The 27,354-nt window shown below is 38.7% G+C and overlaps 1 protein-coding gene across 6 annotated transcripts in view; it reads left to right on the top strand.

Annotated features, from left to right (window-relative positions):
• Positions 1-27,354, top strand: part of LOC115019036 (pbx/knotted 1 homeobox 2) — an 87,761-nt gene that overhangs the window by 35,020 nt on the left and 25,387 nt on the right. For 5 of the 6 annotated variants that reach the window (XM_029448354.1, XM_029448358.1, XM_029448353.1 and 2 more), the window contains 2 exons: positions 15,635-15,741; positions 19,445-19,581. In XM_029448354.1, the coding sequence (XP_029304214.1) occupies positions 15,655-15,741; positions 19,445-19,581 (224 nt within the window). In that variant the 5' untranslated portion in view covers positions 15,635-15,654. Of the gene's footprint in view, positions 1-15,634; positions 15,742-19,442; positions 19,582-27,354 lie in introns of those variants that run through there. The other variant, XM_029448359.1, reaches the window with a different exon arrangement.

Here is a 27,354-nt window from a genome sequence, read left to right as displayed (position 1 = left end):
GGCATAGGGAGCATCTGCTGAGAAGAATCCTATAGAAACGTCTGTCCCGTGCTTTAATGAAAAAGTACGATCCTAAAAACAAGATATGTTTTGATTTGAATCTTTATTTGTGTGAATGAGGTGTCAAGGAATGCTTTGAAAATCTTTAGGCATTGTAGAAATAGTACATTGTCCATGAAGTTCATAGTATTCATGTTCCCCTATTACTTCCATATGTCTGGCTTTGTTGCCTACATTAAAAGCAAGCCAGTTTGTGTTTATTGATTACCATGACATTGCACTTCAACACGCCAGCTCTAAATTCCCTTGTAATACATGGGCTAACATTGTAGGAATGTACAGCATATTAAGTGTATCATGTAGCCATAGCATGATTGATAGGCCAAACTAAACACAGTGAAAGGTGGAAGTACTTGTGTCCATACTAATCCATGTTAGCAGCACCACCGATGTTTCAATGGTCCATGCTGTATGTCAACTGTGTGGGATTTGTCGGTGTGTGTGTGAGTGTTAAGTGTGCGTGTGGGGCTCCCTCTATCAATCAGGTAGAGCCGGGCCCTGCTGCTGAAAGGGGGCTACAGTGGGCCACCCATCCAGTCTAGCGCTCTGGGGAGATCCAATGTCCTTAGTGCCTTAATGTGCTCCAGATGTCCCTTTAGCCGAGAGAGGTGGTGGGGGGGGGGGGCAACGGAGAGGGAGAATGTGAGGCTTTAGAGCCTCAAAGTAGACCTTGATCTGGCTCATGGACTACCTCTGGTTTGTCAAACGTCCTCCCCATGGGGTTGATGTTGAGGCACCTGCAGTTTTGTGTTCAGAGAGTTATTTCCCCATTTAAAAGCTGACATGTAGCTTTTGTTTTTGTCTCTCAAGTATGTATACATCTTTGCGTATTCCTTGCAGTCTGAGGTGGCTGTATCTTCTTTGTCTCTGTCCTCCTTTTAACTACACAGTAAACTAGTCATTTTGTAACAACAATTAATCACGTATGTGTTGGTAGACTTATTCTTAATGTTCCACTGAAGGATGAAACCAGAAGAAGCTGTTCATTCATAAAATGTTTGTGTGTACGACAACTATTGTCTTAAACCTGTCATCAGAGAAGAAAAAATAAGATATGCTCAGTGTCGATTGGCCCGTCCATTGTTTCCTTTCTTCCATTTCCATTTTTGTCTTTTTAACTTCTGGTCACTATTGCAGGCTGTAGTGAACTCAGGTCAAAAGTCCAAACACGCTGCAGTTCAAAGTTACCTGCCACGTTAACTACGTATGATCAGAAATAGTTTTGGACCTGAGGCAGTTTAGATTTTTCTGTGTTGCAAATGCAAATTTGTCTTCGCATGTTGAATTAGAAAATATGTTTTCATTTGACTCCAGGCTGCTTTTGCCCTAAAAACAAATAGGAAATAGATTTGTATTAATTCTCATTTCAGAGCACTGATTCTTAACTCATCAGTATGACGATGCAGGCTATTATTGATAACTTCGATTATTTATCAGGATCAATATGTAAATAGCGGTTAATGTTTGACTGCTGGAGAAGAAAGTCTCAAATTGTATTTTTATATTATAAAACTGGTCAAATATCTGTGAAGATTCAGAGCGTGTGGCCACGCCTCACACAGATGTTCCCCTCTGTTCCTTTGTTGCAGAGTTTGAGGGTGGACTCTTTAAACCCATTCTCTTGTGCTGTTGATAAGTCCTTCTACTTCTGCCACTCTTACCTTCTTTTCTCATCTAACAAATTATTTTTCCACTAGCATGACCTGGCACTCTCCAATCCCATCTCGACTCCCCATATCCACCCTACTGTCTTTCTCTGCCTCAGCTCATCTTCTTACCCCTTTTTCTCCCACTTTCCCATTTATTTCAAGCTCTCTAACCACCCCCCCCCCTCTTTTTGTCATAGTTTGCCTTCTCCTCTCGCTCCCTCTTCTGCTTGTGTCTCTTTACCTCTGCTGTCCATCTCTCTGTCCGTCCTCCCCTGCCTTGCATGCTCTACACCTCTCCCCATGGCATTTCAGGGGAAATTTAATATGGGTTTGTTTGGTGTTTCCATGAATTCCATTCGGCTGCCGGCCCTCTTTGCCCCCTGACTCTAATACAAACAGAGGCCGTTCAACCAAGAGCAGCAAATACCATGGTGTTGGCCTCATTATTTGGTCTTCACATTCAGTCACGTTTTTTAGGTGGAAATAAATGGTGGAGCAACAACTACTTTACACAGATTTCATTTACACAATTTTACAATTTGACTTACGCATCACATTTCCCACCCAGTTTAACACGGGTGATAATCCGAGCACATACCTGTTTGCCCCATTTTACCGTGTTGTCCTGCTGCTTTCATGTTTGTCTCTCCTTTCAGAAAGATGCTTTAGAGCCTGAAAGTCTCTTCTTGACCAGGTACCATCGACTTAAAAAACACACAAAAATGGCATCTTCTCAGACAAGGTAACTGTTTTTTGTGAAGATCCACTCCACATTAAATCTGCTATAATTTTTTAATTGAATTTATTACTAGGGTTTAGTCTATAACAATATCCAGAGGCGGGGCACTGAGGTGTTTCATTTAAAAAATATTTTGTACTGTAGAAGATAATCCACATCGTGGTGACCACAGTTACTATCTTCTTTAAAATAAATACTAACTTTTGGCTTAAATTGCAGCAAGGCACCAGACTATCAGCCCCACTTTGCTTCGAAGTCTTTTGGCATGTGTATTGTTGTTTTGAATTGTAGAATAATAATAAATAACAGCAGCAACCAATTCTTCATGTCATGCATTGATCCAGAATTATAATCATTTCTAAATGACTCAGTAATACTGAAACCACACTTTCCTCTGTTGCCAGTCGCTGACTCGTTGCCTCTATCTGCAGACGACTGCAGCTCCACTTCACTTTCTGCTTGTTCCCCTCTGTCTGACTTCTTTTCCAGATAGCTTCAGTTTTGGATCAACTGCAGTAGTAGAAGTACTACTGTGCGCTCACCTTATCTGATCTTATCTCATAATCATCAGATTCAGATTGTTTGTGATTGTTGTCTGTTCAGTGTGAACAGGAACCACTAGTACGTAAAGCAGCAGGACTTCCAATAATGCAAAAGGGCATCAATATGTAAACTAATAGGCTACAGGCTAAACAGATGGAGCTGTAGATAGTTTACTTACTCACTTGTTCAGCAGGTTCATTCTCAATAAGGTTTCATCAGTTTTCACCACTTGTATTGCTCAGTGCAGGATAAAGCTTGACTGATGTTGCACATGTTTTTTTTCTTCATGATCTGATATTGAAGCAGCTTATGTTATACATAAACATCTGAGAAGTATAGATGTAGAAAACTATGTAGCATAGAATATGAAGCCGTCTCGACTAGTCTAGATTTACTGGTATCTAAACAGCAGTGACATCGATAGTAAACAAAGTTAGACACATTTAGAAGTGTGTGTGTATATAGGTTTCTATGAAATACAAACATATTTCAGTTATTACTACATATATTATAAATATACCTTCTAGTGGTACGCATATGACGTTGGACAGTTTTGCTGCAAGTAACATAGCCATACCTCTACCAAACCTAGTTGTCAGATGTCTCCTCTTCACTCCCTCCTTTGCATACTCAGAGGGTCTGACCTGCCACTTCCGTGGCCGGGCTCCTCAAATGCAGACTCGTCACACATGCCAGTCTGCTCAGTCATCCTCTGGTTCTGTCTGGACTGCAGCATCTCTTTGCCTGCCTTCCTTTTCCCTCCAATACAAAGTCACCCTTCCCCTTCCCAACCAGATCTGTGCTGACACTCAAGTGGCTAACACTGCAGACACACACAGACATGCACAGGCACACATAGACATAGAGAGAGAGCCAACCACCTGCTAATCCCCTTCTCATTAATCCCCCACCACTCTCCTCAAATATTCCTTTCTGCTGATCTCATTGTGAGGGAGTGGAGTTTGTCTGTGTGTGTATTGGTGGTGTTGGTGGGGGTAGTGCAACAGGGCCTTCTGTAGATGCCTGGGGTAATTTAAAGTGAGATTTCACTTTCAGTTTGGTATAATATTTCCGATTTTTAACTAATTCACACCTACACAGGAGTCCAGGAGAATTCAACCTCTAACATCCCAGGGGGATGTGCTGCCTGTAACACAGTTTGGGATTTTCTCCGCGGATCTCAATGGACTCAATGGACTCTCAATCATTGCAAACATGCTAAACTACCTGTTTAAAAGACAGATCACAAACAAATAGAAAACATTATTAACTAGGGGGTGATTTCCCTTTTGTTTGTAAATGTGTTCACAAAGCTAGCAGATTTCTTAAATCAAATAAAGACATATTTGCTGTACATACAGTGCAGCCAGTTTTGGTGGACGGAAAGCTGTCAACTCCCACAGAAGTGTGTGCAAAATGGCATTCTTTCATGTAAACATCTTACCTCTAGGTATAGTTAGTAGCCTATGTTATAATATCTCTAAAAGCTCTAAAGTAAATAACCAAGCCCTCTTTAGTAGATCCTTTTATATCTTACTATATATGTCTGATTCACGATGTGTATACTATGAACCTGAACACATTAACTGTTTAACATGGTATGCATTAGCTGTGTTCCCATGGTAACATGCATCCTATTTATATTTGCAAGCCTATTATTTGGATATAAAGACCATCTTAACTGTAAATTGATTTCTTGGTATACTGCATTGAATAGCTTACATGCTATTGTTAACATACTTATGAGGAGAGATGCTAAATTTTACATGCTAAATGCGAACATCCTTATGAGCTTATGGCAGACACATAAACCTTACTTAGCTCAAAGCATAGCTAACAGTACTCAAGTCTGACAAAGCAACCTTGTCTCCTCGAAATGCTGTTACTAATTTGCAACAGCAAATTCCTTTCGAGACACTCGCAATTCTGTTTTTCCCATTATAATTTTTTTGAGTGAGTTGAGTTTAAAAACTTTGCCACTGAACATAGTCCAGCCAACAATTATGTTTCAATCAACATGTGTTGAGGTAGAGGTTGTCCACCACATGGAGGGCCGGTGGTTCGATCCCTGTGGTCAACATGTCGAAGTGTCCTTGGGCAACATACTGAATCCCAAATTGCTCCCGATGGCATGACAGTGTGAGTGTGTGTGAATGTCTATCATTCCTGATGAGCAGGTGGCACCTTGTATGTAGCCTCTGCCTCTGTATGAATGTGTGTGAATGGGTGAATGCTGACATGTATTTGAGTGGTCGCATTGACTAGAAAAGCGCTATATAAAAGCAGTCCATTTAGCAAAACAAATGAGTACATTTCTAGGAGACATGGTTGGCCATAGAGCTTCACCGATGAGCTGATTATGTGGCGCCACCCTCAGGACAAATCAAACAAGTAGTACTAAGCCTCTCAGAACAGGTATGGAAGCAGCAAGGGTGAGCAAAACAAATGCTGTTATCTTCTAAGAACTGGCTAAGCATGTATTAGCAGGTGCTTGTTTCAAATGTTCTGCTCATAGTCAGAAAGAAATTAGGCCAAATGAGCCACTTAATTTCCACTATTCAATTCAGCAAGGAACAAGTGAAAAGGGAATTAATATCACATCCCTTTTAGTTCAAATGCTTTTGAGTTTGAGTTGTCAACTCTTTGCATTAAAGCGAACACTTGGTACACACAGGACTGTATTGTTTATTATGTGTAGAGTTAAATTAGGTTAGAGTATAAACCACCCTGCATCCTGTGTCATTCACTCACGTCCCCACACCAGTAGCTAAAGTTGTTCCAGAGTGACACGGATGGTGCTCACTCACTGTGATAAGGAGGTATCTTTGCAGGGAAAAAGGAACCTCGCAGATGCAACGCCAGATAAGATGCACAATGTATGTGCCAGCAAACATGACAGTGGAGGAAGAGGAGGACTGAAGTGTGGTGGTGGGGGACACAACTCTTGTAGATTACATTTCCTCTCCATGAGCTTGGCCGTTCCAATTTCAGCTTGAATTTTTCTACCTTCAGTGTTGTGATGGTTATCAGCTTAGCAAAAGGAAATGCTCCTCCTCTGTATGTGTCGACCGCGGGACGCAGACACTCGGCCCTGCACAGCCTTGCAACATCGAAATGCCTTAGCTACTATTCTTGGCGTTGGATGAACACAGCTGAATGGATTGAAAGGTACATGCGGGAGTACATGCGTGTATGTACATATTTCATACTAAAACATCCATGAATCTCTTTGGCAGAGAAAACAGGATGTGTTAAATAAAACATCAGGTCACTTTTCTTCTTTGACACTGAACTCCATGTTAAATTTCAGTAGAAGGGACCAGTGTCACTATTAATCAAGACATAATTAATGAAGCTGTACTTCCCATATATGTTGATGAAAATGTGTCATTTCATCTGGTGGGATGTGAAGGAGACATGCCAGGTCGTCCCATATGACCTACCATTAAGTCCAACCTTGAGGAATAAGGCTGCCAATATTTAATATTTTTCTAACAAATCTCATGGAAGTCAGTACGTGCCCCAATACTTTTAACTTCCCTACTCAGTCCGTGGCTCTCAGCCCCAATACCATTGGTTCCTTCTGCAAACTGTTCATGAATTTAGTGTATAGTTTCAGTTTTAGCTGTCAGTTGGTCTGTCCACCACTTTGTTCCAGACCGAAACCTTTAGATAGATTGGTTCAAAACAAAAGGCAATTGTGTTACCCAAAGGATGAATTGTTATTATTTTGTCGACCTCCTGACTTTTCATTGGGCGTCATCATCTGGTCAAAATTCCAATTTGTCCAAAACTTTGGTTTGTGACCAAATACCTGCAGAACTAATGACATTCCCATCAGCCTCAGCTGTACTTGTTTTTAGTACTAATTATCAAAGGTTAGCATACTAATGTGCTAAACTAAGATGGTGAATATGTTAAAGTGGAAACGGATATCTTCCTCCCCCTTAACGTTTCCAAATGGTATTATTGTTGTTGCCGCTGTTGCAAAGACAACCGGATCTCTTTCTGTTTTCCTCAAAGCTACCAACGACACAGGACACACTGCATTTGTCTCCAAACTGCACAACTAAGATGGTGACATATACTATATTTTCTCTTCATTTATTTTAATATGACCAAGAAGATCGACGTACTTGTTCATATACCTTTAGCAGCGTTTCTACCGAGAGCAGCCTGGATAACATTATTATCCAAAGCAAGACACAACCAAGAGAATCCCAAAGAACTAGAAACCCCGATCTCTGTGCTGTGATACAGGCAGACTAAGACACCTGGTAGTATTAATAAGTAGGAAGGTTAGTTACTTTTTGATTACTGCTCTAGCTTAGTAGAACAAATGTTCTACACTTCCTCTTCACCTTTTTCAACTCCTCCGTCGACAGGGAATTTTTTGCCGTAGAGTTTTTACAGTTAGCGATCAACATTTATTTTATAATGATAACTTAAAGCAAACATTTTATTATTGCCACTTTAAATATTATACCTGCTTAACATCAGCATGTTAGCATTGACATTGTATGTTAGCATGCTGACATTAGCATTCAACCCAAAGCAGTGCTGTACCTGAGTGCAGCCTCACAGCATCTAGCTTGGCTGTTGACTCTGTAGGCTCAGTAATTTCCTAAAACAGCTGGCCACTGAGGTTTTTGGCTAACCCTACTCAAACAGGAATAAATAGTGCATTTGCTGCAGACTATTTTTATCTGCTGATTTTATGTGCCAGTGAGTATTTACAGCAGCTGGACGGAGTGTGGGATTGAGTCAAAATAAACTGCAGTGCTCGTGTTCTACGTAATCGAGGAACATGTCACCGAGTGCAACAGTGTGGCTCATTGATGAGTTTTTAGTTTTTAGACAACAATGGAGCTCTAGCACAGAGGAATATGATATGTCAGGCTTTGGATACAGACAATACTTGTTAGTAGATGGCCTACTTTCATTGTTTATTTTGGTACCTTAATTTAATTTGTTGACAACAAGAAAAATATGGCTTGAGATCTTTGCACGTTATACTAAACATCATCTCATCCATGATTCACTGAGCCTTTTGCACCATACAGCAGTGTTGCAGTGCTATTTATGTTGGTGGAGGGGAGTGCAATGCTGGCACTACCCCACCTACTAGAAGTGTGTGTGTTCATGTGTGTGCTGAAACAAAAATAAGTTCCCTGAAGCAGGGCCGACAACCATTTGGTCGCCATGCACCATGTTTGCTACGTGTCGTATATTTAGTGGAGCGTGTCCATGTTCTTATTATCATTTTCTATGTAGGAAGATTGAGGAGCGTTCTGTACCTACTGGGAGGAAACAAACCTCCACGAACTGTAGCCAATGGGAAGCTGGTTTCACATTCATGAGTGAACACTGACTTCACAGCGAAGAGGATCTCAGTTCTTGTGCCGCTGCTTGTTGGGTTTTTGAAGTCTTCGAGTCTATGCACGAGTGTACGCTAGCAACGCTACAGTCTACGCATCATGAGTGCAAAAGCAGAAGACAATCGAAGTTCAGACACACATAGAGACCTAGTGTCTTCCTTTAAAGGGCGTTGCACCTTTTACGCCTCTTGGGGCACCTAATACGTAACGGTACAGATAAACGTGCAGAGTGTTTAACACACACACACAAACCCACACATCCTCATTTTTTAAGAGATTATTAAGGGATTATTAAGGGATGACGACATAATCAAAACTCGGATACACACACATATGCACACACAGAGACGTCTGTCATTATAATATGTTTGATGATTATTATAAAAATAATTTGACATAATTTGATTGATAACTGAGGCAAATTCGATGATGCAGCAAATTTGTACCCATATTGGGGTAATATTTATACTTAATTTCTCCAATATCCATCTTATATACAGTACTAAATGTAATACACATGTTTAGTTGCTCTGCTGTCTGTGGTCCATTTTTTTACCCACCTCCTAATTATCCAATCCAATGCCTGCACCATATCTATTAGGATGCAGCTTGGAATATATAACTATTGCTGTCAACCATGTATGATCTGTATAATTATTAAAGCTATCATTAAAACACAATGAAAAAGAACATTTTAGCATTATGTTGTATGCACTGTTTCTCAAACATTTCTCAAAATAATCTTAAAATTTTAAATCAGTATTTTGTATCTATGTTGTATGAGTCAACATGTAACAATTAAAAGTAAGCATCATTGTAATGCAGAACCCTTTGAATGCTTGTTTTCTTTTCTATTTTAATAGAAGAAGCATGAATAGAATAGAAACCATAAATATGGACCTTTTTTTCCCTACTTTTTTAGTGAAGTAAAAAAAAGGGTGAAAATCAGGTACCTCTTGATACAGATGATTAAAGATGGTACAATCATTTACCTGCAGCCTGGATATTCTTTTCATCTTTGTCTTATATGTTTAGCCTCCTCAGAAAAAACTCACCTCATTATAAGAAGGGCTTTTAGCTATGCTAATAAGGTTATTTGCATGCAAACCACTTGTCCTTGGGGAATTACAAAAATGTTCCACTGTACTGTAGTTTTACCACCATCCATTTTACTTGAGATTTTAATCTAATTTCTTAAAGCAGGAAGGAACACAATCAGACCGGAATCTGTAATATCCAAACAAACATTTGCATAAATACAAAAAAAACAAGAATTGCAGTCAGATTGGAGCACTGACGCCATTGTCAGCAGTTAGAAAGAAAGCGATGAATCTTGCAAACTGTCATACCCGAGAGAATTCCTTGTGTCTTCATTATGGCTGTGGGGCAAATTTGAATATGTGAAGGGCGTTCATTAAGAAGTTCAGTATGAAAGAATAATCGGGAAAGGTTATAGATTTAAATTCAAGCATAAAATGTCATTGGAAATTGATAAGGACGAGTCAGAGGAACCATTTGAGTGAAGTCAGCACTGTGAGTGGGAAGAGGAACACACCAAAGGACGTGTTTAGCATCATGTTGACAATGACGATGTGGCAAATTAGTTTTACTAAAAAATACCAAAATACAAATCTTTGACATTTTTCTTTCAGTTTCCTCCCAATGAGCTGCTGATGCCTGCGTCCATTACCTTCAACCTTGTGAGACCATAAGACATTCTGAGCCTTGCCATTTGTTTACAGCTGATTCTAGCTTGCGATCATTTAATTAATTTCCCCTCGCTCTATGTCCAACTCAACTGCTTTTTCAGACTAGATTTACATCTAAATCAGAGCATGCTCAGCCAAGTGGTGATTACAGAAGTAGTTACTTCTTCTTTGTGTGTATTATTTCAACAACAGACCCTTTCTGCAGTATCTGCAAAAAGGTAACTGAGAAACCTTCCAGAACACTGCAGAGATATACAATCATATACACACTTCTTTCCTTCGACCCTTGACACAAAACCTTTCAAACAACGGTCTACATCAGTGCACCACGCTTCATCACCTTTTATGTCATGATCTTGCTGAAGCCGGAGTTAACAGTGTCCACAATAACTTCCTTCACCAAGCTTGAAATCCATGCCTTATCTATCGTGTGAGATGAGTCCAATCCACAAGATCAGGTGAATAAATGATGCTTGTATGAATTGTAAGTGTGAGCTGGTGAGGAGCAGGGTGTTGCGAGGCTGGGTATAGGGAGGACTGCTGGCTCAGGTTAATGAGGTGGTCTGGGAGTGTGGACTGGGTCCTGACTGCAGTATGTGTTGAGCTCGCTTTAGCCTGGGGGGGATTTGTAGCCCTAAGACCACTAGTGAGACTATTTTCGCCTCCGGCTGTGTATGCACTTGCGCCTTTGAGTATGTGTGCTTAGGGATATATGTGTGTTTCTACATTAGGGCGAGAGACAGTGTGTGATATTGCCCAGGATGACACTAGTTGAAGCTTTGCTATCTCTGTGTTTTAATTTCAGCATTTGTGCATTAAAATACATGCCTATGTTTGAATGCATGCCCATCCATGCAGGTGTTTGCGCTCTGATCTGTGTATTTTCCGATTTCTGTGTTGAGTCCGACCACAAATGTGTACACAGGGCCCCTCCTCCCCTGCTCCATTCTCATTACTATTCCACCCTTCCTTCTACCATTTTACACAACGCCATCAAGGCCTTGCCTCTTGGTGTTTGCATTGTAAATCAGGCCTGACAATAAGGTGATGATTAGATCCTACTCATATTCAAAAACACCTGATTTATTTATTCATCTTCCTCTCTTGCATGGAATCAAGATGCATAATATCTGACCAAGGTGACACCTCCAAATGGTATTCATTGCATTTGCAGGTCAACCTCTTATCCAACAAACTCAAACAGGGCAGATTAAATGAGATTTGATGGGAGGATGTACAAATGACAGATCCTCGGCTCCTTACATCAACAGAAAGGCTGTTCTGCTGGTTCTCTCCCTCATACATGTGTGATATGCGATCAGGTATCAGAATGGTTGCTGCAATCTGTTTTAACATTTGGAGAGGAAATCTAGCCTTGATTGTGAAACTGTGATACGCTGTCTCTGTTTTCATAAAAATGCACAAGATATTATTTATGGAAAGCTCCAAGATACTGAGAATTTCATCCAGTTGATCACTAGTTAAGTCAGACTAGCCTTATTGTTTAGTAAAAAAATTGGCATCATATGGATTTGTCAAATTTCTCTCATAATTGCATCATTTTGTTAGCCCGAGTCTTATTTCATCCATCTTATTCTCCTGCAACCGGACATCTGCCAGGAGCAGGCTGGATACTGGAATAGCCTTAAATCCTCCTCCTGGGCGGTCAAGCTGCCCTCGATGGCGTTAGGTCCAGCAGGTCTGTCTGGGACGTCGGGAGATAATGTGGGCGTTGATCGTCTCGAGGTCACCTCCACTTAATCCAATCCCCACGCTTACTTGTCCGATGTTGTTGAGTGTATCTCTCTCATAGGCCATACATGCTCCAATAATAAAGGCGAAAAGACAACAATAAAATAAAAATGGAGCAACATTTATGGATAGCTACTGACTGCCACATCAGCAATTAATGACCAATTACCTGCAAAGCTAGTGACATTATAAACAACCTCTGCTTTATGCTAATGTACTAAACTAAGATGTGACAATGGTTAATCTTACACTTCCTAAACATTACCATGTTAGCATGCTGATGTTAGCATTCAGCTCAAAGTACCCAGGTACAGACTCACAGAGCTTCTAGCATGGAGTGTGTACTCTTGTTTCTGTATATGTTCATTCTTGAAGAACTTCCACTGCAATCATCACCCATCCTTGGTTTAGTCGGAGAGTGAGTCGAACTCTGTTCAAGAGTGCTATAAAAGCCAGTCTTAGTTGCATCAAACAGCCACCTCACCAACATGGTTATTTTCAGTTTTACATCATGATAAATCTACCGGTGTGTCCCTGTCAGCCCTGCCACCTCTGTTCACTGCTTCATTAGCCTGATTTTGCAGAGAGTGAAGTGTTGATGATCTAACATAAAAGAGGGTCACATCTTTGTCTACCACAAGCTTGCTTTTATGATCTGGTGCAAAACTCCTACCAGGTCACAATATGGAGTGCAAGAAATGTTCTCCATGACACTTTTTGTGTTTAAATCACAAGGAGGATCGGGTTTTTTCACTTTAGTTTGTAGCAGGAAGCATTCCCATTCCAGATTTTATTGAAGTTCAACACAGTACAATGAATTCACCTTCAAATCAAAGCAGACCAGAAAAGGCTTTGGATCTGGCTGAAATGTGGAAGCCAGAGGCAGTGATCACATCATATGTGACCAGATATGGATTTCATTTTTCATTGCCTGTGGTAAACGGGGTGAAACTACGACCATGCCACTGACTAACCTGACATCAATACAGCAGAGGCCATTCTATGCCTGAGAATTGTTGGAAAATTGAATGCTGAATAGAAGCTTTTCTTACTGCACAGAATCCGATGAAAGAGTACAACTGCCTCCAATCCAAATTCACAAAACCCTTTGATGTTTGTTGGAATAATTTTATGCCTACTTCTCATTTTCCTTTTTATGCTTGCTTTTGAATTTTGATTGCGACTACAGGCACTTTTAAATTGATATGCATTATGAACTCTGTAATAATTCAAAGGCCTTTGTTGAGGAACAAACATGTCATTTGTCCTCAAAATAAATTTTACGACTTATTGAGTAACCGTACACCTTTGGCAAGTTCAGAGAGAGTGGTTGCCAGGCGAGTATTGTCTCCTGTTTTTAAAGAGATTTTGACTTTTGTGTGTGTGTGTGTGTGTGTGTGTGTGTGTTTGATTTCAATGTTGAAATGCCCTGTTTGTTGGTGTTTTTGCAATGCTCTTGTTTGTTCTTGTATGTACATGCATGCTTCTGCAGCCAGTGTAAGGCATGTGTGTGTATATTTATGGATGCACGATTGCCTGCTCAAATTTGGCGTTTGGTGGCCCGTTCCTTCGAGGGATGGCAAAACTTGAGAGGCTGCCTAAAATACTGTGCAGTAATTGGAATTGCTTTATCTTCAGTCTCATCAATTAATGTGCAATTTTCCATTTAATCACTAACACGCTCACTGCATTTGCAATTAAAATGAGGACTGATAACAGAGAAGATGCCTTTCAGCTGATACCACTTGGAATGAGAACAGAAACCAGGAGACGCAATCAGTACACAATGACTCACAGAGACATGCACATGGAACACAAACAAGTGTGAACATACACACCGCAAACAGTTATGCCCATATAGTGCTGCAATGAACACACAGACACACACACATACAAAGCACACACAATCACAGTAGGACATGATAAAACATGCAGATTTACAACGAAAACCCCAAATAACAACTTGTCAATGAAACCAGCATTTAACATCAACATGTTGGCTGCAGTGGTGGATTCGGATGCCATCCAGATGGAGAAGGGTCTCAGACAGTTGTCTTGTCTCTGGTGAAAAGTCAGAGACATTGAGTCTGGGCCTCAGTGGGGGATTAGCTCAGTGACGGGAAACGTCATGTATTGTATTGTCCTGATTCTGAAGAGAGGGATGTTTGCATCTCTTCCTGTTTGGCAGCTGGAACCTGAAAACTACAGAGAGAGTCTTTGGATTTGAGGAGTGCGGGGCTCAACACACACATGTGTGAAACTACAGGAGGAGCATACGACAGGGCTTTTATAGTGCTTAGTGCGGCACACTACTGCTTTAGAAGTGTTAATTTTTGCCAGATTTAGACACACACTCTTTAATGTTCCTGTAATATTCCTATGTAGAGTGTCTGGGGTATTCATTAATACATTTATAGTAACCTCTTTTATGGTATATTTTCATCTTGTATGATATCAGTGTATGATTTTCCTTTTATAGTATTCGTATGATCCTTGCATGGTATTCATGTAAAATATTTTGATTAATAAAGATATCAGTCCATAACCTTTCAACTCTATCACATACTGCAAAACCTGGGCGGAAGTGGTCATGCTGCACATCTTTATTACCTAATGCTGTAGCTCTGAACTTAAGTTACAACTGAGGTTTTGCTCAGATGTACCAGTTGCTTTTCACTAGATTATAATCAAGAGTTTCCCTAAACGTCAATACCATTCAGTCCAAGTGCACTAGTCCATTGTATTTGCTGCCTGCCAAGGCTCTATGTGGCATTATAAGACGTTTTTTTCAAGGTATTCCACGAACATTCTGACTTAGAAGAAATGTTGATATGTCCGTCAGTGTTTAAAGCATCACATTGAACTGTGTAGTCTCCATCTACTTCGATTTGTTGGATCAGGGCTTATATTTAGGTTTTATATTGGTTAAAAAACAGTACAGTTTGATAAATAGAAGGTTTGATAAAGTTTACCCTCACATTCATCAAAACGCCATTTCCCCCCCTCAGGTCAAACTGTTAATTTACAGAACGTTTTCATGCAGTGCATACACGTAGGTTATTTGTAGCTTCAGGTCGGAGCACCTGCTGTGCCTGCCTATAGTAAGTTGGAGCGATGGTAGGGGGTCTGTGTTTGTGTTTGTATGTGTGTGTAATATACCCTTGAACCAATTAGCTCCTTCAGTGGGGGTGGGAGTGATGGTTACAGCGGTGTTCCACAGGGTACCACCCTCAGCCCTGTGGGCTCCTGGCCAATAGCAATTAGCCCACCAACAAGAGCCCTAATTAGCCCTATTGATTGGCTTGGTAACAGCGCAACAACACCAGCAGCCAGCACATAGAGACGACCAAGGTGACTCCACCAGGATGCATTGCTTTAAAGCCAGCTGTACTGTAATTAGTAAACAAGCATAGCTGTCTGCAATTGGTAAACAAGTAGTCGGGTTTGTTTGCGGTGTCATTATGAACCTGCTGGTATGTAAAGTATTTCTGTAAAATGCTCCATGATTGAGTCTGTGTTGTTTTGATTTCTTTCTGCTTGGTAGCATTGTTAGATCACTCAGTATTAATACATCATCACGGCTGACTGTCAGCTATGCAATACATGCTGAGGGGAGATAGAGCAAATAAATAAATTAGTAAATGGAGAAGGGGAAAAAGAAGTGTGAGAGGGAAGAGTGAGATGTTGCGTGAGAATCCCATCTCCTATTATTTAATCATAGCAACACCTGGTGGCTGCTTCTGTAATATAATTAACAATCACTACTGAATTTAAGTTTCTCTTTTTTTTCTGTTTCTTTCACAGTCTAAATGTGAAGCTATCCCATGATGCAACATGTGTCCCCAGCACCTGCAGTGACAATGATGGCCACCCAGAGCGTTCCTCCACCATCGTACCAGGAGAGCCAACAGGTCAGAGGTTTCATCAGAATTGACCTCAATGCTTGAATACCAACTCATACACTCAACACATGGTGTCTCAAGAATGAACAAATGTTAAAGACCCTGAAAACCTATTTCTCAAGTTCTTACCGTGAGTGATGGGCTCTTACACAAATAAAGTATTTTCTGTTTGGATTGTTTAGGTATATTTTTGTATTTGTGTTATCTGTTCTCTTTTTACTGGTCTGACTTGGGGGAGGCTGAAGTTGAAAACAGGTGATTTCATATATTCTTGTGCCCCAATCAGAATTTGCAGAAGTTTTTTAATCATTATTTGATGACAATTAAACATACTATTATGACAGACGTTTCTTGCCGTTTGTGTTGCTGAGGACCCGAGGGAGTGCAGTGAAATGATTTGGATCAGTGGTTCTGTATAAAACTGTGAGAACCTGGCCCGCCTGGACGGACTTTCGGACTTGCGCATCAACATCCGCACAAAGCGCGGCCATGTCCGCTAACAGCCACTATAGGACGTCTCTGTATGTTTTTTTTTCACAAAATAGTGAAGCTATCCGTGCCATTATGTTACCAATGATAGAAATGAGGATGTGTCCAGTGTTGCAACTTGCCGACTTTCTCGCTAAATCTGCCGACTTTCCAAATCCTCTTGCCGACTCTTGCGACAAATCTAGCGACTTTTTATTTTGAGAAGTGATGGCAAAACAAAAAAAACAAAAACAAGAATCAACAGAACAAAATTTATTTGTAGTTCTAAACATATTTAGGGTGTTTTTTTACACCCTTTTTACTCTCTCCTACAGCGTCCATTACAATTACATGCAAATTGATGATTATGCACATGTCTTTTTCTGAATCTGTCTAAACTTTGGCTTTAATTCAGCAAACACATAATCCACCAAAGAGCACGTGTTAAAGTATTATTTAATTCTATCCAGGAAGTGACCCCTCTTCTCACCGTACACTGTCGTGTTTTCATTAACGTGAAATGGACAACACGGAAAAGCAGTCCGGCTTTCTTTTCACTAACACCACTTGGACACAACACTTTCTACTGTTACTGTGGTGTCTTTCTGATTTTACCATCTTTTCCTTCATCAACTTCTCACAGAACTTCATCTGAATGTATTATCTTTTTGATTTGAAAGGCTCTCGTCGTCTCCCCATGCTGCAGTACCACGCTATGCCTGAACGGTTACTGGTGCGCTGGCGGGGGCGCTGTTTTACTAAAACATAAATGTTACTATGTGATACTGACAGAATCGTTATTAACAGAATGCGTCTGTTTCTTCACTTAATCCAACAGGTTAGTGTAGAAGTGCAGGAAAATTAGAGAAAGAGAAGGTGGTCCCAAGGCCAGAGAGAGGTCGAGTGGGACAATTTACCCCCCGAGAATAATAACTCAGGGAAATGTCCGGTCTTAGCTTTCTGACTATGTGGCCCCCTGAACAATATAGTTGAATAGCTCTGGTCTATAGTGTCGGCCAGTCTGAACTTGGACTTTCTTCCAAACTTGGGGCGTACACATTTAATGGGGCTTTGACTTTATTGAGGCTGAACGGGCACCACACTAGTTACTTTAGGCCATTCAGTGTTAAACTCTTGATAAATAATATATAAAAAAAAACATTCTCCCAAAAAACTTTAACATTAATTGTTGCTTATTTAGTCATTTAGTCATATATCATTTAATGCATAGGGCAGCCAGTGATTTTAAATTATTGGATTTTCGAGAAGGCAACAATATAATTTTTTGCAAGAAACCATTCAGATAAAGACTTCTGCTCCATTAAACTACACATCTCAAGATAATCAGTATATTATACAAATATCACTGTAAAGTCTAGTAATGTTTTATAGGATATTATAAATTGCATGTACAGTAAACAGAAGGACTCCATGGTACACATATTATTACAATATTTTTAAACACTATACAAATAAAATATATTGCTATTATTATTATTATAGTGACACCAAAACAGATACTACTCACAGTTTACCCTGGGGTTTTGTTGACACTCTTCACAGATACAAATACTTCTGTTTAAAACCTACTGTTACCTCAAAGATACAGAGCACATTAACATTCATTGTATACAACCATGTTCTACAGATCCCAAACCTAAGTCTTTATCGGAAAATGTAAAAGATTTTTCACGAGGTTGAATTGTATTTTATAATTAAGACATAAGTGATACATACTGTATGTCAAATTGTAAGAATATGAGGTCAAGCCCCAGCCTGCGGTGTTCAACACAAATCGTGATGCCACCCACAGGTCAGTGGAATAATGTAGTCTAACTGGCTGTGTCGAACACTGCATACCATCCCATGGAAGAGAGGTAGAGCAGGTTCATCTGACCGTCTAACCCTCCTCCTCGTCCACACCACCTCTGTCTGCTTTCGCCGAGAGGATTAGTGCCATGGGAGAGCTCCCGAGCTGCAGTTTGTGCGCTCGGCAAATGCAAATGAGAGCTAGTTAAGTGTGAAGAAGCTAATTTATTTCCCATTTGGTGCTGGAATTAAGACTTGAAGCTTCCTCACACCCCACCCCGACTCAAAAAAGGGAAAAAAAAAAGAAATGCGGGGGGTGGGGGTTGTTAGACTCTTTTCCTTAGAGAGAACCGTTGGAAAGGGATGAAGAAGACAGTGGGTTGTGTTCGTAAAGCATGTCACTCCCCTGGCCACCCTACATCACAAACTACACCACAAGAGCAGATACACTAATGACTCCTTGTTGCACCACCAGTGCTACTGTGGCATGGTTCAGCAGAATGGCCTGTTGTGGATTTTGAAGTTACTAAATACTAATTGAATATTTATCATTTAACAGCAAATTATATATGACCTACGGATGCCTTGTTCAATTACTGAATCTATCCTATCTCATTCATTTTGCTTAACAGCTTCATTACAAGGCTACTGACCTGTCAAGAAACAATGATTCATTCCAGCGACATCCTCATTTGTAGTCTGTCGGCATCAGATTCATGTTCCCCCTTATTGCTTTTGAAAAGTGATTAAAATATTACTTAGACCTCACAAGCAGCTGTTTGCTCATTACAAGAAGTAGAAGATATTTAAGGATTTGATATCATTGATAAACCTGTTATTTTGCTCATGAGATCTTCATGTTTGGCCTGATTGACAGGTAGTTTGGGGAGCAGATTTAAGTGACTGAATGGTTTGATTTTATGGTAGCAACCATACAAACATCAGCAGACATACGCTCATGCTAAAAGTCATTAAAAGCAACATACAGGTTGTTGTTGTTTTTTACAATTTATTTTTCATTAAAAAATACGTAAATGTATGTTCTTTCTTGATTTCTTTCTGTGACTTTATGTTTTGAATATCCATTTCAACATTCATGGTGCTCTGGTGTCCAGTACTTTGGTTTATGATCAAATACCTGCAAAACTAAAGACATCCCCGTCAGCATCAGCAGTGCTTTGTGTGTAGTGTTAATGGTAACATGCTTAACTAAGATGGGGAACATGGTAAACATTATACCTGCTAAACATTAACAGCCTAGTTTCACTGTTAGAATGTTAGCATGCTGATGTTAGGTCTTTTTATATCTAGCTGGGAACTAAAGTATCCATTTCACTCTCCCCTCCTTCAACTCTTAAGTTAAAAACCACCTGAACACTAAAACAATTAATTTTGAATGTAAAGTCATTTTTGTATTGTTTTATTGTGTTCTCAGATGACGGGCACCACTCAGCAGAACACCAAGACCCCACAGGTCCATATCCCAGCAGCCTCTGCAGCAGGAAATACCTCTGTCAGTGTGACCCTTGACCCCCAGGCCCAGCTTGAGTCTGACAAGAGGGCAGTTTACAGGTTGGTTCAATGAGAGGTGCATGTGTCATTAGGGGTTTATACGTCTGTCTTGGCTGAATGATGCAACCATGAAATACCATTTTGATTTGCAGCTGCTAATCATTTTACCGTTTGGTAAATATTTGTCAAACTCGTTTTGGAAATGTGAATTTCCCTTCACTTGTTTTCCTTTGAACTAGTTAATACATTTTAGCCAAGTGTACTTAATTGACTTGATTTGCTTCTTGCTGATGAAGGCCACAAGCACTAGTGTTTAAATATGTTCTCTTAAACTAGCCATGACATAAAAGCTTTTGAAAATTGTACTTGAAGGGTGCCTCCTTCAATTTTCACTAAGTGTAATTCATAAACCAAAGAGCACCTTCAGTAAATGCTTTCACTCATCAAAGGCGAGCAGAAGCACCCTCAATTTCCTTTTCTTTAATACATTCACTTTAAATTAAGCATTTGATATACTGGCAATAGTCAGGCTGTTTCTCTGACTTGGACCTGCACAGTGTATTCTGGGATAGGCTCTGGCCTCTTATGACTGCATATATTAATGAATTCCAGTCATTGAATTGGGTTATAAACACCGTACAGGGCTAAAAGAAACCCCAAAACATATTTAAACCCAACAATGTTCATTGGGCAAACAGGGTTGTTTTGTGTAAGGTTCAAGACTTAAATTGTAAAACATCATTTATTTCTCTTTCACCCCAACAGTCATTTTCAAAGGTAAGCATCACTTTTCAAGTGGTAGAGACCTTATTTTTTAAATAAACTATTAGTTTGCTCACACTTGTTGGTCAAGGTTGAGTCCAGATATAGAACAGATCCATGCTGACGAGCACACAAAGAGATTTCAATATGTGTCAAAATGAATACAACTAAACAATCCTTGTTTATCAAAGGCAGTGTGGAATTATTATTTTGGAAATTCACTCTAAAATATTAGTGCACTTCCTTTGATTAAACTTTAAGATGAATGTGCAGTACTCTGATTATAAGCATTGTGAAATGTTGTCTGACAATTGTCACAGTTTAGATAAGCTTTAGCTTTTTTTATTTTTCTTATTTTAGGATGTTTACAGATCACCCTACAGACATTTGTACCAAATTGTATTCTTTCATTTACCATGTAGAAGCCCTGGAAGGCACTACCTTGTTAGGTGTAGAAAATAAGCAAGGAAATCACTGCTGGGTGAAACCTAAAACTCTATATTTTAAATAAAAATGAAAAAAACACCTCACTCCTCTCTCAGCTTATCACTAGAATATTGATGCATCCTTATAATGAGTTTGTATTATCTATTTATGAAGTAAATTATTCAAAATACAGACATTTTTAATTGAGCCTGTGTAGGCAGCAAACCAACAACTTACTAGATTTTTTGAGTGGAAGGAGACACGAGCTGCCCCTCTGTAACGATGACACTGCAGACTATGTTGGGCCGTCTGTCCCGGCTCCTCAGGTCCCACCCGCGGGTATCCACCACCGCTGTCTGAGGAGGTGCGAGCCCCCGTGCTCAGGCCTGAGGCGAGCTGCTTGAAAGTCCTTAGCAGCTCCTCTGAGATACAAGGCTGCCTTTGATGTGAGCAGCCATGTTTGGAGCAGCTCCAGGTGGTAGTGTGTGGCAGGGGGGTGTCTCAGTCCAAATCAGCCCCTCTTTCCCTTCCACATGGGCTTTCTGGATCCCCACTTTCCTCCTCTTCCATCACTAAGCCACACACAGGAAAGTAAGAACAGTGGAAGCTCGCAGTAGCAGTTAAACACAACAAGAATGTTTCTGACATAGACCTTATTATTTAGTTTATTATATGGAGTCTCAGCTATGCTGCTCTCTTGTTGTCTCCTAGAGAGAATATATTATTGTACTTTATTAGCTGCTTGATTGGAGTGCCTCTACAAGACCTGGGATCTGTGTATCCATTCATTGATGTGTTAATGAATGCAAAACAGTTTTAAGCATGCACAGTAAAAGACTTGCAGCAGTCTGTGTGGTGAGTGGTGGTAAACGTGCAGAAAAATACAATGCGATGCAACCAACAAGAGGACAATGCATACACATGTACAGTATGAAGTCAATGCATGGATAAAATAAATAGTTCAACATATCAGTAAAAACACTAATTTCTTTATTTCTGAGAGTGAGATGAGAAGAAAGGTGTCAACCCCAGTCAGTCAGGACATGGTTAGCTTAGCTTAGCATTAATACTGAAAGCAGGGCAAACAGTTAGCCATGCTTTGTCCAAAGAAGGAAGAACATTATCATCCACTACCTCTAATGCTGACTAATTACCTAAATGTTGAATGTATCTCGTTTGTGTAATCAAGACACAAACGGAAATGTTTTTGTCAAAAATATTAAGTTATTCCTATTGTAGTTTGCATTAACACTTTTGACATTGTTTTTTACAAATCAACTATAGATAACAATATAAATACAAGGCTCTTGTAAATACAGATAAACATGAACAGCAACTACCATGAGTTGCTGTAACATCTTAGCACTTTAAATGTATTACACCTGCACTCAGATCAATCCTAAAACATTTGTATAAATATATTTCTGTTTGTGTGCAATCTAAACAACATTTTAATTTGTGGGAATCATGTTAGACAGAGCCAGGCTGTCTATGAACCCCTGCTTCCAGTCTTGACTCTAAGCTAGGCTAACTGAGCTAACCGCTAGGCTAACCACTTCCTGATTCCAGCTTCATAGTATTGATATCCATCTTCATTATTATCTTAGAAAATGTTGAAAGGGGTTCTCAAGCATCTAAGCATTAGCACAAACATAATAGCATTAGGGTCCATACCATTTTCTTTTACAGGCTAATAGGCTATAGCTTTATATTAACAGTGTCTTTGTGTGATGCAACACGGTGAAAGTAAACTAAGATGTTATCTTGAGTTACTTACCAGTTAAGTAGTGCTATGGAGAATATGGAGCCAGCTGAGTCTGTAAATGTGTATGATGGCCAATTAAAATGTTGTGATCAACAGTGTCAGAGGCAGCACTGAGCTCAGGGAGCAGCACACGCTCCGGACTCACCAGCATGTGCTGTTAAAATATGATTATTTGTAGCTCTTAAATGAAATCCCTGCTGTTACATACCCAGAGGAGGCACAGCACATTAGAATTGTCAGAATTATTTTTGCCCATGCAAGGAGCTAATGACTAAACGCACCTTGTTACCTTGTTATAAATGCAATTAAATTTGACTTCACAAGTCACCGTCTCCTACAGTGAGTCAAATTATGCAAAAAAAAAACACAAATACCCCTCTTATTTTAATAGAAGCCTGATCTCCCTCTGTTCCTGCCTTTACACAGTGCTCATATGGGGGCTGTAGAATTTGAAAAAAGGAAAGTACAGAGAATCAGCATCTCTGCCATTTTTCTTTAATTATTTTGCTCAGGAAGTCTGTGTGGGCTTTAATGTTTCTTTTCACTAATTGCTAGAATGCCAACTTTATGTGGAGATGTGTGGTTTCTCTCTCTGTCTCTCTGCCTACTTTGTTATTAGCAGCGGAGTAAATGTGTGATAGGGTAATTAGCCTAATGAGTTGTGGCATTTTACTATAAAGATCCTTCTGGATTCTCTGCATCTTATTAAAAAGCTGGCGAGGCTTTTATTGTTTAGGTTGCGAATGTAGCATTCGCAGTTGATGGAAACATGCACTTAATTGAAAGAGACATCATAATAGTCCTTTTTTAAAACAGAAATGTCCTTGTGATGCTTAGAAACAACTCGGGTAGAAGAGCCGTGTTTACCAGAACACGCTGTTTTTAAGGTCACACTTTCATGTCTGCCGTTTGTTTGAGATAACTGCTCACTTGCTTTACATGTAGAGAACTTGGAGAATCAATAATAACCAGTAAGCTATAATAGCCAGTAATAATAGCCCGTAAGACAAGTGTTTATCATAAGTCCTCACAGGCAGTATTACACTTGCTGTATACAGTAAGATCCACATTCACTACGTGTCCATGGTCTACTCACTGTTCCAGTCAGAGAGCTAACCTGAATTGTGTAGAATATAATACACACTCTGTTCTTGAGATATATTATTGTAAGAACCTATTCATCAATCAGATTGAACTCAACTTGGCTTAAGAAACAGTTGTTGGTGATATGTAACACATGTTATTTGCATGAGAAAGTGAAAGAAAACAGGATTCAAATGTGATTTATTCTGTGTTTTGACAGTTGTGGGATCATTTCACAAAGCTGCCAGTGTTGCAGTGCAGAGCCCTGTATGGTGCATATTATCATTCACTCCCCTCCATAGTGGGTCTTTGCTGAATGCCTCTCCCATGCTGGTCAGCCTGGGTATTTTGCATTGAGACTGGGTTTAAGGGTTTGTGTGTGTATGTGTGGGAAGGTTAACATGCCGTCATGCTGACAGTCGTCAAACTCCAAGACATACAGGAATTTATCCAGCCTCGGGTGTGTTTATGCTTGTATATGCACTTAATGGCATAAAGGGAGTAAAAATTTGAAGACCTCTCATGTTGAACACAACAGGAGGGAGTGCGTTTAATTTGACACGTCCAAAGATGCCGTTGGCCACATTCGTACTTGCCAGTGTGTTTGTCTGCCTCTGTAATGCACCATAAAGTCTGTTTATCCTCACTGCCACAATGCATCAATGCATCCTCGACCACTACGCTGTTTTTCCAGCAGCGCAAAAAGAGTCTCGCTGTCTGACGGGCTTAAAACAGGCTGTGCCTCCTCCATGTAGCAGGTCAGCGTGTGCTGGTGCTCAGCCGCTGCTGAATGCACGAAACTGTGTCAAAGCTCAAGTGGTTTTATTGGCTGTTTCTTTCAGATACCCGTTTTTATGAGTTTCCTCTCCGCTTGACTTTGGATGAGAAAGGAAGTTCACAATTTTCTTTTTTTCTTTTTTACTTCAGCAACTTAGTAATTCAAGTTATCTTTTCTTGGCACAAAAGTGGCCAACAGAAAATACAGAAGACAATAGAAGACAATATATACACAGTAGTATATATGTATGTATATATATATATATATATATATATATATATGTATGTATATGTGTATATATATATATGTATATATATATATATATATATATATATGTATGTATATATATATATGTATGTATATATATGTATGTATATATATATGTATGTATATATATATATGTATATATATATATGTATATGTATATATATATATGTATGTATATATATATATGTATGTATATATATATGTATGTATATATATATGTATGTATATATGTATGTATATATATATGTATGTATATATGTATATATATATGTATATATGTATATATGTATATATATATGTATGTACTGTATATGTATATATCTAGTATATATTATATAGTATATATATATATATATATGTATGTATGTATCTATGTAATATATATATATGTATGTATGTATATATATTCTATCTGTTATGTATATATATATGTATGTATATACTCTATGTATACTATCTATTTAATCTATATATGTATATATATATATGTATGTATCTATATATGTAGTATCGTATGTAATATATATGTCTGTATCTATCTTTATGTCTATCTATATGTATATATATATTATGTCTTTCTATCTATATTTCTATTATATCTTTATTTCTATATCTATATCTATATTCTATATTTCTATATCTCTATTATGTATATATATATTTCTCTATTATTGTCTACTCTCTCTTATTTATATCTCTACTTTCTGTCTCTCTCTATTTTATATATCTAGATCTCTGTATGTCTCGATATATTTATTCTCTCTCTATCTCTTCTTTAATGTCTATATATCTTTATATATCTATCTCTCTGTCTTTCTCTCTCTATGTCTCCTCATATCTGTCTCTCTCTCTATATCTATGTTCTGTATCTCTCATATGTCTCTCTATCCCTTTCTTTCTCTACTCTATCTCTCTATCATTTCTCTTCTCTCTCTCTTTATATATATCTATCCTATCTGTACTGCTATCTCTATCTGTCTGTTTCTATATCTCATTTGTATCTCTATCTTTATCTATATCTATCTATCTCTCTGTCTATCTCTATCTATTTCTCTATCTTATCTTTCTCTATCTCTCTGTCTGTCTCTCTGTTATCTATATCTATCTCTGTCTGTCTCTCTGTCTCTATCTCTCTCCTAATATGTCTCTCTCCTATATCCTTTCTCTCTCTCTCTCTTCATTCTACTATATCTTCTCTCTATACTCTCTCTGTCATTTCTCTCTATCTATCTCTCTCTCTTCTATATATCTCTCTCTCTCTATCTACTGTCTCTCTCTGTATGTCTCTCTCTCTATCCTGTTGTATATCTCTCTCCTATCTCTCTCTCTCTATATATCTCTCTCTCTCTCTCTCTCTCTCTCTATCTCTCTCTCTCTATATCTATTTTCTCTATTCTATCTATCTCTCTCTCTCTGTATCTCTCCTCTATATATCTCTCTATTTGTGTCTATATCTCTCTCCTCTCTATCTTCTGTGTATCTATCTCTCTCTGTTTCTATCTCTCTCTATATCTATCTCTCTCTCTGTTTCTCTATCTCTTCTTCATCTCTCTCATCTCTCTCTCTCTCCTCTCTCTCTCTATCTTTCTCTCTCTCTCTCTCTTCCTCTTCTCTCTATGTCATGTCTCTCTCTCTCTTTATGTCTCTCTATCTCTCTATCTCTATCTCTTTATCTCCTATATCTGTCTCTCTCTGTCTCTCTGTGTGTCTGTCTCTCTCTCTCTCTCTACTCTCTGTTCTTTATCTATATGTATCTATGTGTTGTTCTGTATATCTCTATATCTCTTTCTCTCTATATGTTCTGTCTCTCTATATCTAGCTGTATTCTTTCTCTCTATCTATGTGTATGTATCTCTCTATCTCTCTCTATCTCTATCTCTCTTTTCTGTTTGTATATATCTCTTCTCTATCTCTATCTACTATCTCTCTCTATCTCTCTCTATCTCTCTCTTTTTTGTCTATATCTATCTATCTCTATATCTATCTATCTCTCTCTCTATATCTATCTCTCTCTCTTTGTCTGTCTCTCTATCTATCTGTGTCTGTCTCTCTATCTCTATAATATCTATATCTATCTCTATTCTCTTATGTGTCTGTCTATTCTCTCTATATCTCTCTCTCTCTATATATATCTCTGTGTCTGTATCTATCTCTCTATCTATATATCTCTATCTGTGTCTGTCTATCTATCTTCTCTCTCTTATCTATATATATCTATATCTTCTATATATGTGTATGTATATATATATCTCTCTATCTATATATCTCTGTGTATGTATATATATATATATATACCCATATATATATATATATATATGTGTATATACAGTAGTATATGTGTATATATCCATATATATATATACACACACACACAATGTAAGTAGTAAGTATATATATATATATATATATATATATATATATATATATATATGTGTGTCTGTATATATATATATATATATATATATATGTGTCTGTGTATATATATATACTTACTACTTACATTTTTATAGTTTTGATGGGACCCATGGGCACCTATTTCTCCACATACCAGTCTGGTTCAACAGAGCCCCCAAAAATATTTAAAGAATGAAAGGACATAAAAAAGGCTAAAGTTGTGACAATGAAAAATAAATATAATAAATGAATATATTAAGAGAGAAAAGAGAAAAAAGATTCTGAAATGTAGCGAAGCAGTAGCAGTTCAAAATGAGAAAAGACAGAAGAGAAGAGGATTTGTGTATGTGTGTGGATA

The sequence above is a fragment of the Cottoperca gobio genome, chromosome 14 (genome assembly GCF_900634415.1).
Source record: "Cottoperca gobio chromosome 14, fCotGob3.1, whole genome shotgun sequence".
In the NCBI taxonomy this organism is placed as follows: domain Eukaryota; kingdom Metazoa; phylum Chordata; class Actinopteri; order Perciformes; family Bovichtidae; genus Cottoperca; species Cottoperca gobio.
Note: the sequence above shows the minus strand (reverse complement) of the source record. Positions and strands in the feature narration are given on the sequence as shown.